Source organism: Bombus affinis, chromosome 7 (assembly GCF_024516045.1).
Source record: "Bombus affinis isolate iyBomAffi1 chromosome 7, iyBomAffi1.2, whole genome shotgun sequence".
NCBI classification, from domain to species: Eukaryota; Metazoa; Arthropoda; class Insecta; order Hymenoptera; family Apidae; genus Bombus; species Bombus affinis.
In genome coordinates this window covers 8,212,430-8,231,241 of record NC_066350.1, presented here as the reverse complement: position 1 = coordinate 8,231,241, position 18,812 = coordinate 8,212,430, and the positions used below count along the sequence as shown (strand labels likewise).

At 44.3% G+C, this 18,812-nt stretch overlaps 1 protein-coding gene across 12 annotated transcripts in view; it reads right to left on the bottom strand.

Moving 5' to 3' along the window:
• The window catches only part of LOC126918873 (SH3 and multiple ankyrin repeat domains protein 2), a 175,873-nt gene that overhangs the window by 45,455 nt on the left and 111,606 nt on the right, over positions 1-18,812 (bottom strand). For 9 of the 12 annotated variants that reach the window (XM_050727334.1, XM_050727333.1, XM_050727343.1 and 6 more), the window contains one exon: positions 2,477-2,866. In XM_050727334.1, the coding sequence (XP_050583291.1) occupies positions 2,477-2,818 (342 nt within the window). In that variant the 5' untranslated portion in view covers positions 2,819-2,866. Of the gene's footprint in view, positions 1-2,476; positions 2,867-2,970; positions 3,122-3,505; positions 3,793-11,587; positions 12,052-18,812 lie in introns of those variants that run through there. The other 3 variants (XM_050727337.1, XM_050727339.1, XM_050727340.1) reach the window with 3 other exon arrangements.

Below are 18,812 nucleotides of genomic sequence, written 5' to 3'. Positions count from 1 at the left end.
ATACATACATACATACGTACGTTCATACATACTTACATACATATATATATATATATATATATATATATATATATCCCTCTTTATTTACATATAAAATGTAAAATACACGGTGTTCCAAGCTTTCCCAGACAAACGCTATTAGTACGTTCTGTACAAGTACAAAGAGATTGTAGATATAAATGCGTTGTTTTGTAATCAGTGTGATCATTAGGTAGGTGAACGGTATTTAAAAAAATTTACCATTTCTGATAATACGTAGAGGACTTTTACAGTGGTAAGAGATCAAATTTATTGTCTTAAGAAGCTTTCTTCGATCTTTTTTTGTGTTGACCTATCTTTCATGATTATTATTTACGATTTATGTTTATATCATTTTCTTTTTCTTACTCACGTTGACAGAATATACTGAAGGAGTTTGATCAAGGATATCTGGGGCACCTTATATATATTATATATATATTATATATTTGTATATTTAATAAACCACATCTCATAAAATATAATATATACATATTATATTTTACTCCCATACATGATATACATATATGTATATTATTCGTGTATCCATTGCGTGTATCTTGAAAGTACAATGCGCACAGTATATTTGTGGTACGTGTATGTGTATATATTCGTGTGGTCCTGCCGCGAGAATCCTTCGGAACACGTTCGATGACTATTAACGTTTCCACCGCGCTCCATAAATCCACGGATAGATCGGCTTGAAAAATTCGAACAATACGCTACGCTCGCAAACGGTACATTTTCTCTCTTGGTACGTCGCGAGAAGCGAAGGTAATAGACGGTGGCCGATCGAGTCGAGCATTGGTCCATTAACAAGATAGCCAATTATCAATAAAAGCGAAACTCCGCGTGGAATGCAGGTGAACGTATCCATTGCAGCGATACGTACGTTCGCTATGGGAGTACGAGTTTATTCCCGAACGAATAATACGAATATTCCCTTCCCCCCTCATTTTCGTCTTATGAATATTCGTCATCGAACTCGTTCCGAGAAACAAGGTCTGCTATGGGCTGGTCCGAAGCGGAAGATCGAGCACAGGATGTCCAGGGGGTGGCAAGAGATTCGTTAAGCGGACAAAGTTGGAACGTTAGTCGAAGGTGGGTCTCGACGAGTAACTTTAACGCGTACAGTTTTACACATCGACGAACCAATTGTCTTGGTCTGGAACTGCGACTTTATGCAGCGAACGTTCGCAGCGAGGGAGAGAGAAACGAAAAGACAAACAAAGAGAGACAAGTTTTCCGAGGATAGGTGAAAGATGGAAGTCGCGTAACGAGAGTCGCGTAAAGATGGGAGTTGTCACGCCGCGCCTCCGTCGCGGAAGGCAGGATAGAAAGACTACACGTGTGAAAATTCCTTGCGCGACGTACGACGAGACGGCCGAGGGAAAAACACGGCTACAAAAATGGACAGAATGCAAGGAGAGAAGAGAAGGTGGGGAGGGAAGAGACACGGTATGAAAGAGCGTGATGGTTTGACACACGAAGCAGAAGAAGCCACACAGAGATCGGTATTTTCTAGCTCCTATTTTGTTTAGGAGTAGCGGCACGTGTTCGTGTCTGTTTCTTGTCAGTGGCGGTGCGGCTAGTAACTTATGTAGTACCTCTTTTGTGCGATCGCGAAATTCTTCGGAGCCGGACATCGCCGCGAAACACAGCGCAGGTACGGCGCCGATTTGCATTTGCCCGGCTGGTGCATCGTTACTCGTTCCCGAGCAACGAATATCTCGATAAATAAAGTGAGACGTTCGAGGGGCGCACGGTAGCGATCCCCTCGAGATCTCTTAATCCTGCGTGTGCTTCGTGACTTTCCGAGGGCTCCGGCTACGACTACCAATGAAAAAAGAGAGAGAAGAGTCAGGAAGCCCGGTCCAGTCTTGCCCGAAGAACTCTCGCTCGAATACACCACGACGCGACCGTTCGAGAGTCCCCTGCAATTTACCGAGATCAACATACAAAGTAGCAGTCTGCGGTCCGTAACGCAGTGCGTACTTTCTTTTCTTTTCTTCTTTTTTTTTTCAAGAAAAACCACCCGACTCCGAGTTCTTGATAGAGCGGGGGAGCTCGCGATCTCACGTACAACCGACGATTCAACGCCGTACGATGCAACAAGCCGCGCTCGATAGAGATCGACGGTAATGGATGGTAAACGCGTTCAACCCCGCGATCATCGACAAGTACAAGGACGATTATGATTTTTAACGGAACGCCAACGGCTCCTGATGACTCGCGATTAATGCCTTGGCGCCATGAGTGGCGAGGATAATGCAATTTGAGACCGTTAATTGACCGATCGACGCGAACGAATTGCAGAAAGCTACACGATATCCGTCGGGGTCCCGACTCTTCCAGTTCGTCTTCAAGGATCTTGGCTAATGGATTCTCGCGTGAGAGAGGTAGTCAGTCACTCGGAAGAGAGAATCGGACAACGTGAAGGCAGAGAATATCGTCTTACCTTGGGCAAGGATGCCAGGCATTGCTGCTTCACGTCCCAGACGAGCTGATCCCTCGGGAACTGAAGACACTTGCTGACGTAAAGTTCCGGGACGTGCACCCTGGCGAGAAGCACTCCCTCTTCCACCGGACCGGCCTCCGCAGTGGCAGCTGCGACTGCAGCCGCATCTTGATTATGTTGACCTTGAGCTTGGCCTTGAGCCTGGCCGCCTTGCGGACTCGTGGCCTGGCTCGACGTTTGTCCCGTGCCAGCAGCTGACGAATTTTGCTGTTGCTGTTGCTGCTGTTGTTGCTGCTGTTGCGACTGCTGCTGTTGTTGCTGTTGCTTCGGTCCCGCCTCCATTGCGAGGACCTCGCGCTTCTCGAGGATTCCACCTTCACAGGTTCACATCTGAAACAGAAAAAAAGGCTCGAGTTCATTACCTCGTTCTTTACTGCGACCAGTTTTTCTTTTTGCTTCTTTTCCAGCATTAATCGACCCGATTGTGCCGTTACCGTGGGATATCGCGAAATCACCATGTCGTCCGTTTAATCGAAGAGACATCTCAAGGAAGCAGCAAGAGAGGCAGGTAGAAATAAGGAAAAAGCAGATGAAGAAATTAAAACGGCGAGGGTCCGTTCTTTATGACTACATCGAGTAACGGTAAAGGCGGATAAGATTACTGCGATAGAAATAAAGAAACGGCGCCGAGATGCCGCGACGATTTTTTAAACATCGTAAAAGCCTTTTATATCTCGCGATCCGTGGCCGTTGATACTCTGCTCGTTCGTTCGGTCGACTCCGTAACATTTTTACGGAAATTTCATTTCCTCGATCCTCGACGAAGAATCTGGCGAAGCTCGGCAGAATTCTTTATTAAAGATATTCGACGGGATACACGCGTCGAATCGATTACGTAGAAAGGATGGGCGTTCGCGTTGCTCGCGCGTTTTCACGCGTTTCTTCGGCATCGATGCGATAACGCGGCTGGCCATTTTACAATTCGACCTTCGATCTCGGGGGTTAACTATCGGTCAGCTAATAACTTACACGCTAACGAGCAGCGCGGCTCGGCCACTTTCACTTCGAACTTTCCAACAAGCATAAACGTCCAGGTATAGTCGTTGCGTGCATCATCGTCAACCTCCCGCGAACAAGATTAACACTCGTGGCTGGCTGTTTCGCCGGTAACCGATCGTTCCACGCGACTGCTATTATTCGATTTGCCAATTTCTCGCGTGGTTATTTCACGAGTATCAGTTTAGCACCGGCAATTCTTCGAAAGTTACATTATGGTACTAATTAAAAAGATTATAGCAGAAGAATTAGTGACCCGGTTTAAACGATTTTGATACGGAATAACCGTTATAAACGATCAACATTTTGTTGGTTTCCGATAATCGTTATCGATGACGGAATTATCGGAAACAAAAGAAAAAGATGTTATCATCGATAATGGAAATTCACGATCGAAAAAAATTCCCTCATCGATAATGATTATTGCGGTAAACAAATACGGTTTCCGGCGCTGATACTGGTTATCAATAACCAAACAAACGTTCACCATTTATCATGGTTATTTATAATCGGAACATTTAACAGTTAATATTTTTCTGATCGTTCGATTCGTTGAAGAATTTCTTTAGGATTTAGCGAGCCCTGTCTTCTTCCGTTCAAACGACGACAAATTTTCGTAAGAACGGTGGAGTTCGAAGATAGGCGACAGAACGGTGTTTGCGAATTGGAAGAGAGCGAGCGCAATATGTCAGGTGGTACGGGGGAGAAGTTTGATGGGAAACCGCAGACGCCATTAAACGTAAGCATGTTGCCGGCAGGCTGGGCTGCGTTAAAACTTTAAATAACCCACTGACCGCATCGTATACACAATGCTTACGCTTCGAGGACAATAGCCAACGAAGTCAAGACGAAGTGGAAACGCCGCAAGGTCGCATCCTTCGCGCCCGACCAGAAAAACACTCATCCTTAGGCGTTAATATTCCACTGACGAAGGGATTTTCTTCTTCCAGTCTCCTGGCTCTCCCCCACTCGAAAGTGCCGAGGCTGCGGCCAGCCAACGGTACGAAAAAGAACGAAGACCTAAGAGGGGGACGTAAATCCGCTTCGTTTCTTGCTAATGTCACGTGATCCTCAGGGTTAATAATTACGTTGATATGGTTTGCAATAAGACAAATGTAAAATATGACGATTTGTTTCTGGAAGAATTATTACGGGGAATAAGAGATGCGAGTACAAAGAGAAAGGAACGAACGTCTTGATCTTACGCTATTGTTCACAAGTCATGGGACATTTAAATTGTTACTCTGATTTACAATGACGTTTTCAAGCGTTTAATGGCGATTTTGCTAATACGAGATCGATTAACAACGCGTCGGATTTTAAAACTGCTTTCCTGCAAAAAAAAAAAAAAAAGAAAAAAGAAGAAAGAAAAAGAAAGAAATGGAAGATTTGATCTATTTAAACAAGAGTTACGTTTAAGATTAATAAATGGTCCGTGACTTATGAACTCCGGTGTATATTTTAAGAAGACTATACAAAGGCAATACGTTGCTACGATAATTCTTTCTTTCCCACAATACAGCTTCTCCCTTTCATTTTTTCCCCTCCTCTAGTGATATTTTATTACATATATCGTACGCTAGTCGGAACGATACTGATACGCTACCGCTTTTTCCAACCGGCTAATCGATTATCGCCTCTCGAACGGGCTATCCTCTCGCAGGAGACGCAGACGAGGAACAAAAGGAACGACGAGATACAAGAAAAATAATAAGAGGGAACACGAAGGGAGACGATGATGAACCGAGGGAGAAGGATCGTACGGATGGACGGACAGCAAACGCATCAATGACAAGCCGTAAATCATAGTTTTACGACCCGTCTTTATGTGGCCCTTATTCGTGGCAGTCATCGGTGGGGAGTGCTTTTGCCATTTTTCTGTCTGGCCACCCTGTGTGCAGCGCATTCAGGGCCGTATCTCCTCTTCGCCAGACGACGAACCGACCAACCTTTCCTTCCTTCCAATCGACCGAAGAGGATGGAGAAGCGGCACGCGAAATACCGGCGACTTTCGTGACGCTGGGGGCAACAATTAACGCTCGACGTGTTCGCCATTGAACCGACTATCGGAAGTTTGAACCCATTCGAAGAAGAAGAAGAAGGAGGAGAAGAAGAAGAAGAAGAAGAGGATAAACGCCCATGAAAGGTAAATGGAGCAGCTGCGAGAACCGAAGCCTTTTGATTTTTCCCTCCAGGCTTTCTATTTAGAGAGTATATCTTTAGAAAGAGAACATTTTTTTCACCTTGATGCTTCGAGTGTTTAAAGGGTATCGGAACGACGCGACGTTCGGAGACAAAAGAGAAAAATTCGTAATACGTCGACTTTAAAGTTCGAACGAACATCGCTCGATCCGCCCCTGCACGCGCGTAAGTGCATATAGCAGGTACCCGCTGCGTGGGCGTCGCTTTACGGGTTTGCTTTTAAGTGGCCGTACCTTAATTTCAGAGTCACCTAACAGTGTCGTGTTTAACGGTGATTCAATGATAATTAAAAAAAATCCAAGGTTACCTATGGAACCATATCCGACTACGAAGGGGAGGAACTCCGAAGGACGGCCAGGAGTTAAAGTACGACCATGACATTCTCCTGGTCGCGACCGTGCACCTCCGACTCTCTAACCCCCGACCAGTGTTCCTCCTCTGTGCGATCGTTCGAGAAAATGTTGGATTCTTAACCGTTTAAAAGTCGAATAATCCCGTTGCGCAACAGATTAACTTTACATAACAACAGATTACATGAAAACAACGCGTTCTAAAAATATTCAGAAACTAACGTTCGAAAGACGACTAATCATAATTACGAGTAGGAATTTTTCTACATTTATTTGCGTAACTTGAAGATGTAAAAATACACGAATAAAGTATAGTGTTCTTTACAATATTAAATAAAAGCGATTTTTTATTCGTCCCATTTTTTTTTTAATTAAGTCTATAAAAATATGAGTTTACAAAAATAATCATAAGTAAACAAAAATAAATAATAAATAATGATAAAGGCTAGCTATAATAAATACAACGTTTTATGAATACCTTTTGTGTACCCTGCATCGGTAGGTTGACCCTCGTATGACATCAGTATTCCGTTATCGATAGTTATCCATAACGTTAATGAAGCGTATTTCAATTTTTACGATATACGGGCGGGTTCTAACAAAATTTCTATCGCGTATATTCGTAACACGTACGAATATTTCCACGTAATGTCGACTACGATCCCTGCTATGATCGGTACACTGATAAACAGACGGTTTCTAACTTGGAAATTCAAGTCTCGAACATCCGTTGAAATCGAGGAAGGAGTAGTCGCGGCACGACTAGAAAAATCTATCATTTGGTACGTCGATATCTCCAGATGTCACGAGTTTTTATCCCCGCCATGATGGGAATAAGAAAAATCTCGTTAGGATGAGAGAGCTTCGCGAAATACAGGACGAGACACTGGTAAGAGACAAAATATGCAGATCACGGAAAAGCGAGAGTCGAAGTCGAAAGAACGGCTACGACGGAGCTTCTGGTATCTCGACTCCGAGTCAATCTCGTCGGAGCCAAGCTCCGTGGTCATGTGTATGCACGGACGCGGAATAAACGAATTTCTCGGCGCCACGCGTCTTCTCAGATGACTCGACCCTCGAATCTCCAAATTTCTATTCTACTAGAGAAGGGTTCCACAGCTACGTTCTTTGAATATTCCGGCAGCGGCGGTTTGTGGATAATGCTGGAAAAGCGTAAGACCTGCTTTCGTTGCCTTTCTGAAAATCTGAAGAATGGAACGACGACGGGTCTAATTGTATTTTTCCAACGTCAAAAAGTACCTCAGCAGATGTAATAAAATAATAAAAAATTCTTGCCGCTATGCATTCGTGATGTCTCGTTTTAATACGTTAAATCTTCATCACGTATTATATAAATCTATCTTGTTTGTTAAAACGGAAACAAGATTGAAATACGAAAATTCGAGGATCGCAGCGGAATTAAATTCGTGCATTTTTATAGAATAACTTGGGGAAATATTTTTGACGAACGTGAATCGAAAAGGCTATCGGGTAAAATATAGGGGCAGTGGACTGTACAGAAAAATGTGCACTTCGAGGTTTTACTATACGTATAAACTTCATAGGGATCTGAATAATTTGATCAATTTGTAGCAACAAAAATGAATTTAATTAAAACGTAAGAATGACGACGGCCCCTCTTATATTCGATAATTAATTAATATTAATCGAAGCTCGGTTCTTTCCGTATCTAAATCCATTACCTGATTGATTTGTAGTACATATCTCGACTATATCGAACATATATTTACATATGACCAAAGTGTATATATACATATATTAATGACCCATTAACAAATACAAACAGTGCTTGCTATCTCGCTATGAAGTTAGAAGACTACATTTAAATTACCTATTAACAGATATACCAGTCATATGCTTCACTGTTTACTATATATGTGTATTACTACCTTTAGCATTTACCATCTAAATATCGCTGCTTGCACGTTTTGTGTATTTTATACATTTTCGTATTTTTAAATTCCCTATAAACGCATAAACATTCACGTCCTACGTATATAACTATTAGCGTTAGAATTTATCTCATATTCGGTAGTGTCCTAACATACGAACGAAGGCGTAGCTACGTATCTACGACGATTATAAAGAACGAAATCACTGCAGTTCGACTTGGTCGGAAATTCTCAGTTAAAATGCATGTTGGTAAATGTTCGGATACTTTCGAACGGTAGTGTATATCCGGAGAACAATAATGATGACATATGCTGCGTGTACGTAACATCACTGGCTGGGTTGCAATTACCAGCGTGTATAAAACATTACGCTCGTAGACCAGCCAGCGTTGCATTGTTCCAAGTGTTTTGTTGTTCGTCCCAGTTGTATCGATCGTGCCAGATGTAAATCATTCTCTATAATTACGGAAACAATGAAGCAACCGATAGCGTAACCGCTCGACGCGGCTCGAAATACCAAAGGATCGGTCTACCAAGGATGACGTTGCTCTGTACGTAAATTACTTTCATGTACTCATTATTGGTTATTGAATTATGTCCCATCAAAGATAAGCAAGCGTTCAGATACGTCCGAACGACAGTATATTTGTCATAGACTTATCAGAAATCTCTTTAAAAAGTTTTGTACAACATACACGGTATGATATTAAATAACAATAAAAATAGAATCTACGTAACAACCTACGCATAATAGAGATACTATCATAGACATGCATCATCGTACGAGAAACGATAATTTTGCGCAAATGGCCACTGGTACGAATCTTTTTAAACGTACGACAGAAAAAGGAAACCCACGAGCTTGACGATAAATTCTCGTATTTACCATAAATACGACAATATCTCGAGAAAAGCAAAGAGACAGAAAGAGAGAGAGAATAATAACGGCGACAGTATAATAAAAAGTCTCTACAATAAATGTTCGAATATTCTCACAGGCGATTATAGACGAAGGTTGGAAATCGAATTTGTGAATGTACTCTGGATAGAACTTACGCAGCACCCTAATATAATTCGACAGGGAGTCCGCGTTTCCCCTCGAACCGATATACCGGTAAAAATTGCTCGCGAAACAGGATCAAGCGGTGCCGTCCGATCCCCTCGATCGTTCAATCAAACAATTACCAGCTGGTTCCCGCGTTCATCGCGTTCGATCAGCGTCGGCTATCAAAATGATTTCGCTGATGAAAACGGACCGGCCCGCTTCCGGCGAACCAGAGAAAAATAAAACAGAGAGGCGTCGTGTCAGTACGGGAATGGATGCAAGGTACACAAGGTATATAAAGAGGAAGTTCCCTCGGTGAAGAGCTGCAAAGACAGACAAAGAGAGAGAAAGAGAGAGAGGAGGAAGAGAGTCTTGATACGACGACGAGTGTAACACACGTGTAACGATCACCGACGTCGTGTGAACGCCGAGGGGTGACACCAGAAGGGAAGAACGTTCGAAGCAAAAAAGAAGCTCCGCATCGTCGGCGACGACGTTACGAAAGGGGGGCGGGCGGAAGAATAACACGTACCACCCTATCCCTGGGTGCCGCCTTTCGTTTCGGACCGCCGGCGACTTTCCTTCAAGGGAGCGCACCAGCCCTTCAGGGAACTCGTCGTTTCGAGCTGTTCCTCCGGTTAGATGCACATGACTTTTCGAAAGCTTCCTCGTCCCGAGTCGCCTCCAAGCACCGAACTTGTCTCTTCGTGGAACGCGCGACACAATGATTTTCGATAAACCGACGCTCCACCGAGAATAAAGTTCGATTCGTTTTGCGATCGAATTTTGGGAACTTTGACGAGAGAACGTTTTTAGTCCGACTTGATGCTTCTTTAACTTGTTAACCGGTTGGAGGCTGTTCGCGGAAGATGGTTTTTGTTATTTCAACGCGAGTATCGATGTACGCTGAAGTTCTTAAGCGTTTGGATATATCTACGTTGTTACAGATACATGGAATGTATATCGAGTAAAATTCCTTAGACTAATTTTAGCTTCTGCTCTTATACGAGGCAGTCGTACACGATTAGTGGATGTCTATGAAAACGACGGTCCGTATGAATGAAAGAGCGACGAATGAAATAGGACGAAGGATAATCGCGGAGTTAGTTCGTATACTATAACAACATTCATCCATTGTTAATACACGTATTTATAAATATCAGTGCAGAGTGCTGCAACTCTTGCAGACTACTCTTGTTCCCGATGAAATTGCACAAACATGTTCGACAGCATCCAGGTAATAGTACCTATATGCCAGATCGCGGACCATGAAAATTAAAGTAACAGGAGAACGCAAAATGGGGTCAGGTGTAGCACTTTCAATATATCACTGCCACGATAAAAGAGACAATATCGGTTAAAAGGATTGGTTTTTCGACCTGTGGCATGTTAAAGGATCGAACGCCATCGGTAGACCGCGAAATGACTTCTATAGAAGCTACGTAACGAGTGGTGGTGAAGCACAGGGGTGCGAAGAATAGCGCTAAATAATCGAATCAGACCTTTCGAAAGGTTAAAGGGGAGGCAAGGTCGAAAGTCGAAGGTCGGCAAGTATCGGGAGTCGACAAGATCGCACGACGTCCATTCACAAAATTTATAAATAGCCGTTTCTCTAACGGTCGGGATATCGAGACGACGAGTAATCTATTCTCCGCTGGCGGTAAGCCCGTACTGCGCAATATTCGTTTCCCTCTCGTAACGGGGCGAACTCGTGGGACACTGGTAACCGGACGACGCGTCGCAGCATTAAATGGAGAAATGTAGAGCTCGTTACTCGCGCTATCGGGGCGCGTTACGGACGCGTTAATACACGTTGAACACGCAGCCAGATCCGATAAACGTATTCGTGCAACATCGTGGCCCACATTCCGCGAAAGAAGCTAACAAACGCGTATAACATGGACGGTTAGATCGAGACAAGCTTGGTCTTCAGCGAGGAATGCGGAGTTTCTCGAGTTCTCCGAGTTTCGCATCGATCCCCTTATTCAGAGTTACTTGGAGAGTCCGATGGAAAAGGAGAACGCGGTTTCGCGATTTCAAGTTTCCCAAGGGAGACGCACGTGCGGTATTTCGCGGCAATGATCTTCGAGGTCGATGAGAAATAGCGGAAATTCTCCGACCGAGGAATTCCGATGGAAGTTACGTGCGCGACAATAGCCATAAGCGAAGCGGGATCGCGGAAAGTTCGTCGTCCTCGGTCGTGCAGCCATTCTCCTTCGTAACTGCGTACAATGAATGCGACGCTTTCCAAACAAATAAATCTGGAGACCGAAAGCGTGAGAGGGTAGGGTGTGGAAGGGTGGCCCCGGAGGGAGGGTTGCCGGTGCACCCTCTTGGTTCAAAACAAGTCACGAGAGAGTGGGCGCGAATAAAAGGAGGCGGAGGAATGGTGCGTGAATGCGAAAAGGGAGAGGCGAGAAAGTAGCGAAGGTTTGGGAAAACAGGGTGGCGATGAAAACGACGGGAGGAGCAACGGCACTCGATCGCGCAACGCTGAGAAAGCACGTGCCGGTGAACGCGAACGACGCTGCTTGCCGACACTTACCCCACGTTCAACGACCCCTGGGCTGTAAGAGCGCGAACGACGATAAACCCCGTGGTCTGGCCGGCGGGTTATCGCACCGTCTCACCAGCGGTGCCGGCCGTTGCCGAAAACAAGACCGGAAACTGCCCGCTCCCCCATCCCCTGCTGCCGATCAACGTTCGGTGTCGTTCCGTGTTCTCGTGCCCGGCGAACGTTTGTACGCGCGTTGCCGCTACTATTCGGGGTTGCCCGCAGCAAGATGCACTAGCAAGATGGCGGCCAGCCGATGACGACGGTGGTCCTCTCCTCCCGAAAGAATCCTCTAGGAGGGAGGTGATCGAAGGGTAGCGGATGCGGCGGTTCGCGTCCGTGCGACTGGTTCGCGGCCAGACGAGCGATTTCGCTGGCGAAAAGCGCATCGGCGGCGCGAATAGGAGGACCGGCAGCTCCGAAGCGAGATCCAGCCAGCGTGGAGTGCATCGCGCGACTGTCAGCCCGCGGGCGGGGACGGGGGTGGCGCGTATTCCGGCGAGCCAGGTGGCGCCAGCGCAGCCAGCCGGTTTTCAGGATGTTCCAGGGGTAGTTGGGAACCCTGGTGGTGGATGTTCGTCGCTTGGCAACCACGAGAGATCGACCGAGTGTGCTAACCGCCCTTCGCCCTCCTGCCATCGCCTCTCGCGCTACCGCTGCTCTATCCGCTCTCGCTAGCTTGCTCTCGCTAACTTGCTCTCACCTCCCTCTTTCTCTTTCTCTTTCTTCCTCTCTCCGTCTCTTCATCTCTCCGTCTCTCCGTATCTCGCCACATCCCTTCGTGTTGCAGTCTCCTCACCCCACCTTGTTTCTCCGTCTCTCTCCTTTATGTACACACGCTCGGCCACCACCCTCTCGCGATGTTTCCCAGCAATGGGAATGATACCCCTACGGCGGTTATCGATGCTCTTGCCGAAACTATCCGTTTTTCTCCTCTATTTACGAACCTGCTACCGTCCAGTATGCCTTCGATTTCGAGGCGATACCTCGGCCAACCTATGGAACCAGTCCGATTAGTTCCGCTATCGCTCGTTTACCAAAAACTCTAAGAAGACGATGCTTCGATTCGTTTCGTCCGCGAACGACGAAATCATCACCCGATCGAGGGAATTCTTTTTTCTTCGAACCTCTAAACGCGATACGACCGTAAATTTTCCTATGACGATTAAATCGTTTCTCCGACGGTTGCGATGTTACGTTACCGCGAACCGCCTCTCGCCGTTTTTGTATCGAGACCTTCGTCGAAAAACGATTAGTGGACGCGTACCGTCTAGAGTGGAGAGAGCATCGGGGACGCAAGGGGGATCTATCACGGTGATAGATGGGAACTCGAAGATTTATGAGTGGGAGAACAACAGGCTGCCCGGCTAATGAATGATGATCATCGATTCGGAAAGAACGAACCGATGCCCGTGGATAGATCGCAATCGCGAACCAACGTTTTTCTCGTTTTCCCTTTCGGCCATAATCTCACGGACACTTTTGCCGCGTTTCCATCATCGACTCACGGTAATAAGTACCAACGGTATTTAAATCGCCATTGGATCCTTTAGCTTTGCGCCTCGAGTTGCCGCGATCTAATTAATTCCGCGGTCTGTTTCCGTTTAACGGAAGATCGTCGAGAAAGATTATCTTTCGCCTCGGAGTGTCGGCCAAGTTTTTGCTGAGTTCGTTTCTCCGAGATTCTCCCTAATTACTGCTTTTCCACGGCCAAGTCGTCGAAAGTGGTCGTCACTAAGGAAACTTTGGAAATCGAATTTTTTGCCGTTTTCGGTGAACGATCGAGCTACAAGAGTTCCGAACTTGGACAAGCGCTCGACCGTCGTCGTTCTCGAAATTTTTGTCCGATACGCGTCCTTGTTAAGGGAAAATTATTAGCGACAGATGTAAGGCGGTGTCCCAAGTATTGCCGATTGTTACCTCTTCTCGATTTGATCGCTTTTATGCTACTATATCGGAGATGACAGTCAGACATTTTAAGACGCGACGAGAGAAAGATTGGAGCTCCTCGTTTCATCGAACAGCGTTACTAGCAAACAATAGATCGATCAGAAATTTGGATATAAAACAATAGTATTGAGTTGGCAACTAAGTGATTGCGGATTTTGTTATTGTTGTTAAAAATTTTGTTATTACGACCTAATAACAAAATTCGCAATCACTTAGTTGCCAACCCAATAGAAGAATAGCGAAGAATAGTAGAATACGAGGTACGAAAACACGCGATAATTTTACGAAAAGGGATAATTGCAACGGAGTCGATGCTCGCGTTATGTACCGAAAAACCAAAAGCACGACATCCATCGATCATCGTGGAAGCTGAAAATTCATTCTGATTTATCGTTAGTCACGTTTGGTATCGTTTTCATCGAAAAATCTTGGCCAGTTAATTAAAATAATAAAATAATTATAAAGTATACAAAGAAATTTTATTTCCTCTACTTTTAGCTTTAAGGATCCTGTTTCAAGGGTTCAGATAATTTGAAATTAGGAGAATAACTCCGGACCCATTAACGAGGGACGAAATACGTCTGCTAACGAAGATCCCGAACTAAGAACTTTTCGGTGTTCCTCGTTAAACATTAATTAAGGACTGATTGACCTGATTAGCTTCTCGTCAGATATTCTCTTCGTGGTTAAATGTCATAATGAACTGCTTCTTTCATCGATCCATCCTCCGACAATAGCGATCATCCATGCGAGAACCTCGTGTTTTCTTCTACCTACGAACTCTCGCCGTCGCTCTTTTCCATTTCCAGAACACTGAGCTTTCTATATTTTCTGCGTAGGACGAACAACCAGTCCTTCGATAGTTCGAGAGGCGATCCCATTTCTTCTTAGAAATCGTTTCTCACCTTTTATAGCAGAAAATCCATCAGAATCGAGCGACTACCTTAAAAGACATCACAACGTGATTCGTCATCGTGTTGTTCTATGACCAAGGAGAGAACAATTTGCAATGTCTCAAGGATCGAGTTTTCACTATCCGCGCCATTCGCTATTGTTACACTATTTGCAGGGCAAACTGCAATTAGACAGCGTTTAATGGATTTCAGGGACGAATAATAGAAATAATTCCGACAGGTTGGAATCCTGACGATTAGGAGAGTACAGTGACTCGGGAAACACTTGGACAGTCGAACAGCATAGGCAACTTCATGTGCGTTATATACAACGTTCAAAAATATTTTTATTGTAACGTTAAATGCGCGGATTCTTTGTCCATCTGAGATCATACAATTTCTATCCACCTTAATTTTTAAGATTTCGTACTACTTCTTCTTTTAACGACTTGCTAATAATATCTCATTCTCCGTAGATGTCCAACTCTTATTTAACGAGGGTATAGATTTTCAGATTTGTTTCAAGGGTCAATTTTGTCCGAGTACGTTGTAACCGAGGAATGTCTCAATACACGCGATATTTATAAAACGTTTCCGTAAATGTTCAAATACCGTGGCGAACCGCTGCAAGATGAATTCTTGACGCAACCTTGAACTACGTCCAGCGGGCGCAGAACTCGCAATTTTGCCCTGAGCAAGATGTTGGCGCGAAAACAGGAGCAGGTTTTCCAAAATGCCGTGAGGGAAAAGTCGTGGCATGTGTCCGTGAGAGCCGACACGTTATAACTCAACGACGGGAAGAAGCATTCGGAGCGGTTTATCCATTCTGCCTGGATAAAACGCATAAATATGCAAATATCAGTCCGCGTACCATTTAGCGGAGCCACCGGAGTGGATTTCATTTAGCCCTTGCCCCAGTCCACCAGCGAGGAATAATAGTTTCCCTATGGCCCTGGCTGCACGCAGTCGCTTTCTTCCTACTCGTCCATCAAACTTTTCCAGTCTCCGTGCTCTGGCCCGCGATTATAAATTCATTGGCCCGTTACGTCACACTCGCGTTTTATCGATAAACGAAACAAGTTTTCCACAACAGGGTTACACGTGGTTCCGCGGTACCAAGTTACACGCCTGTCCAGACCGTAAATCGATTCTTGAATAAGATAGCGTACGATCGAGTAGATTAAAACCGCGTCTACGTCGGTCAACTTTTGGTTCGCCGAACGAGTCGATCGACTTCAAGTCGTTGTTAAACTAAAAGGTTTCTATTAAGGTTTCGTTGTTTGACATTTTATCGTTCGATATAGAGTAGCTCGCGAAACTATTCCAACAGTTCCACAAACTTTTCATGAATATATCGAGTTTCACCGACACTGTAACGAGACACGATTGTTATTGATCACATTGATAGAATCATTGATAGAAACTAATCCGAGAAATTACAAGATATTTAGTACAAGTATAACGTATTTCCTTATATATTTATTATTTCGTATCGTATTCAAACAGTCGATCATCGATTATATCGATAAACGTCAGTATCCTTGCGTTAGTTTTTCTTGAAAATTCATATATCGTTGAAGAGGCGCGTTGAAGCGTGGCGCATGAGGGACATATATAAACAATGGCCACTTTTTGACCTGCGAACCCAATCGGGGTTGTAGTAGGAGAAGGGAAAGTCAGTCACTGTACGTTAATCGATCAATCGGCATTATATTTATCCAGGTAATCCACTTCGGTTTTTTGTCAAGTTATTTTAATTTTAAATGCTTTATCGCGAGTCAGAATTGCTTCCCAACCCATTCAGGACCCAGCTTTTTTTAGACTTTGAGAGAAAATGCTTGGTACCAATTATTAATAATAGAAGCATAACTTTTCTCGTACGTTTATAACGCGCACGTAATGCACTAAAACTTGAAGCTGATTTCATCGCAAACAAATATACTTATCATTTAATAATTCGTAATATAATAATAATACACTTGTTACGTGGCTAACATATTTCGGCCATATAATTAATCTAATTTATTCAACACGAACGAATATAAAATTGTAAATTATCTTGCGTTAATAACCGAATAAATTAATAATTCGCAAACTAGGATGTCCCGTACGCGTATTAATGTACACGCGATGAAATAATAAATAAATTAATAAATGATCAGTTTTATACATAGAAGGGTTAACGAGCAATCAAATCCAACGATTTTTCTTCCTCGTAATTTCTCCTTCCTATCGTTTCATGAATAAATTTTATTTTAATTCTCCGTACCATTCGTTCACCGCTATCGCCCAATCCAGCCAAAAAGGAAAGAAAGAAGGAAGCTAAAGAGAAATTCGACGACACTGGTAGATTCGCTTTACAGAGAATCGAAGAGGGTGCGCGATAATAGGCGTCTATTTGTCGGTCGCTTCGCCTTCGATATGTCGAGGCTTTCAAACGACCTCGTATTCTCGGATGCAAAGTACTCGCGGAAAACGATTGTAGGAGAACTGGATGCAATCGAACGGGGATAAACAAGTCGACGAGGGGACCGAGCAGATCCACGTTATGAGAACGCGATCACAACGAACTCTCGATGCGAAGAAGAAAGAGAAGCAAAAGAACGTCCGACCGAGAAGAGGGAAAAGACGAATAGCATCGTTGATCCTGGATCGACGAGCCGCTTGTACAATTTCACGGAACGTGTACATTTTTATCGGAACAAAGGATCGAGCGGGATGTTGCGAGCACGCGTTGCTCGTTAGCCCGCGAAAGACGATACTTCTGATTTCGAGGAAGGTCGGCCGAGTGGCTGAGGGAAGGGAGGGTCGTAGTGGCACCCTTCGTGCACCAGGAGTGGCACACGCCGGGGGTGAGAAACGGCAAAGCCACGGACCGCGTCACGCGAGTCCTTTTGTCGAGAAGCGCAGGGGTTGAGATTCTTTCGCCTTCGAGTGCCTTCGACCCCTTCAGCCACGCAAGGAATTACAAGCCAGGACCCTCGTCGAAAAGGGAACCCAGCGAGGATTCCTTCTAGAAAGCGCACACTGCAATTGGCGTAGCGCGTGCGCCGTAACGTGCCTTCTCCTGCTGTTTTGTACGCGTAATCTTCCGAATATGTTGGAGAGCTTAACGTGTGTAGTAGAATGATAGCGATATGGCAAAGTCGCGGAATAAAAGCTGGATCGTCAATCGGAGGGCTGGTAACGAAAACAACCCTTGTCCGTATTTGTCTTTCTCCAGGCAAGCAAACGAATGTGTTCTCCGATATGTACGCAATTAGCTTTTGCTTTTTTTAGTTTTATATATATGTGTATCATAACTTTTTAAAACAAAGCACTTAATATATTATATAATTTCTATGACCGTACCGCGAAAGAATCATATCCAACGCAATTACGAAGTTGTGCACCTTGTGACGAAAGTTTTGATAGAACTGGGAATTTTTATTCGATGTTCATTTTTTATAAACGATCGATACGTACGATCTGTTATTTCAATTTTATTCCAAAGTTTCACCGGAGATATCGAAAGTTGTATTACTCGTCGAGGCAGAAGCGAGATTGAGAATTCGGATCGCAATAGGCAACTGTTCTCTCGACAATTTGTCGATGAAGGGTACATTAGCGAGTAGAAAGGAGGGAATCGGTCTGACGAAGAATCTGTCTATTGCTAATGCACGCTTATCGAGAAATTTACTTCGGCGGTAGATCGCAGGGGAACGAAAAGCTCACTAAATCCCGCGATCTCGTACAAAGCGCAATATCTGTCCGCCTGGTTCGTGCTCGGCAGTGCTGAAATATTGCCAGCACGCGCGATCCCATCTTCGAACAGGACCAGACTGCTACCTCCGATCGACCTCGCTGCAAACGCAGCACGAACGAAAAGTCGATCTTTCGAAGTGTCAGAAATGGCCGTCGGTTCTTCTATAATTAGCTTTTCAACGTCTAGCTATGCACGCTTCGTTCGTAACTATTAAAAAACTTACAGAAAGTCATTTACTGTCTGAAAATTATTAACACCTTTAAGGATTATTATCTCGTTTGAAACTTTTCATTAAGATAGATCAAGATTATGGAGTTTTAAACGGATAAAAGATATTTAGTTTTACAATAAAAAGTTTATCTTTAAGATAGCGAGGTCGAATCTTTTATCGTTTATCGATGAGATATAACTGACTTAAAGAGACAACGTTTAACGATGTAACACTCAACTTATCGCGTTCATCTTCTAACTTTTACAAATGTCCGACTGATAATCGCTGTGACGTAAACGAAGATTCTGAAGATTTCAACTTAGTCACGAGTTTCGACTTTTACAAGTAGCGTTTCCTAGTTGATTAAGTTGTAACTTTACTCTCTGCCGTGATAAATTTTCTCGATTCGAGGGGAAT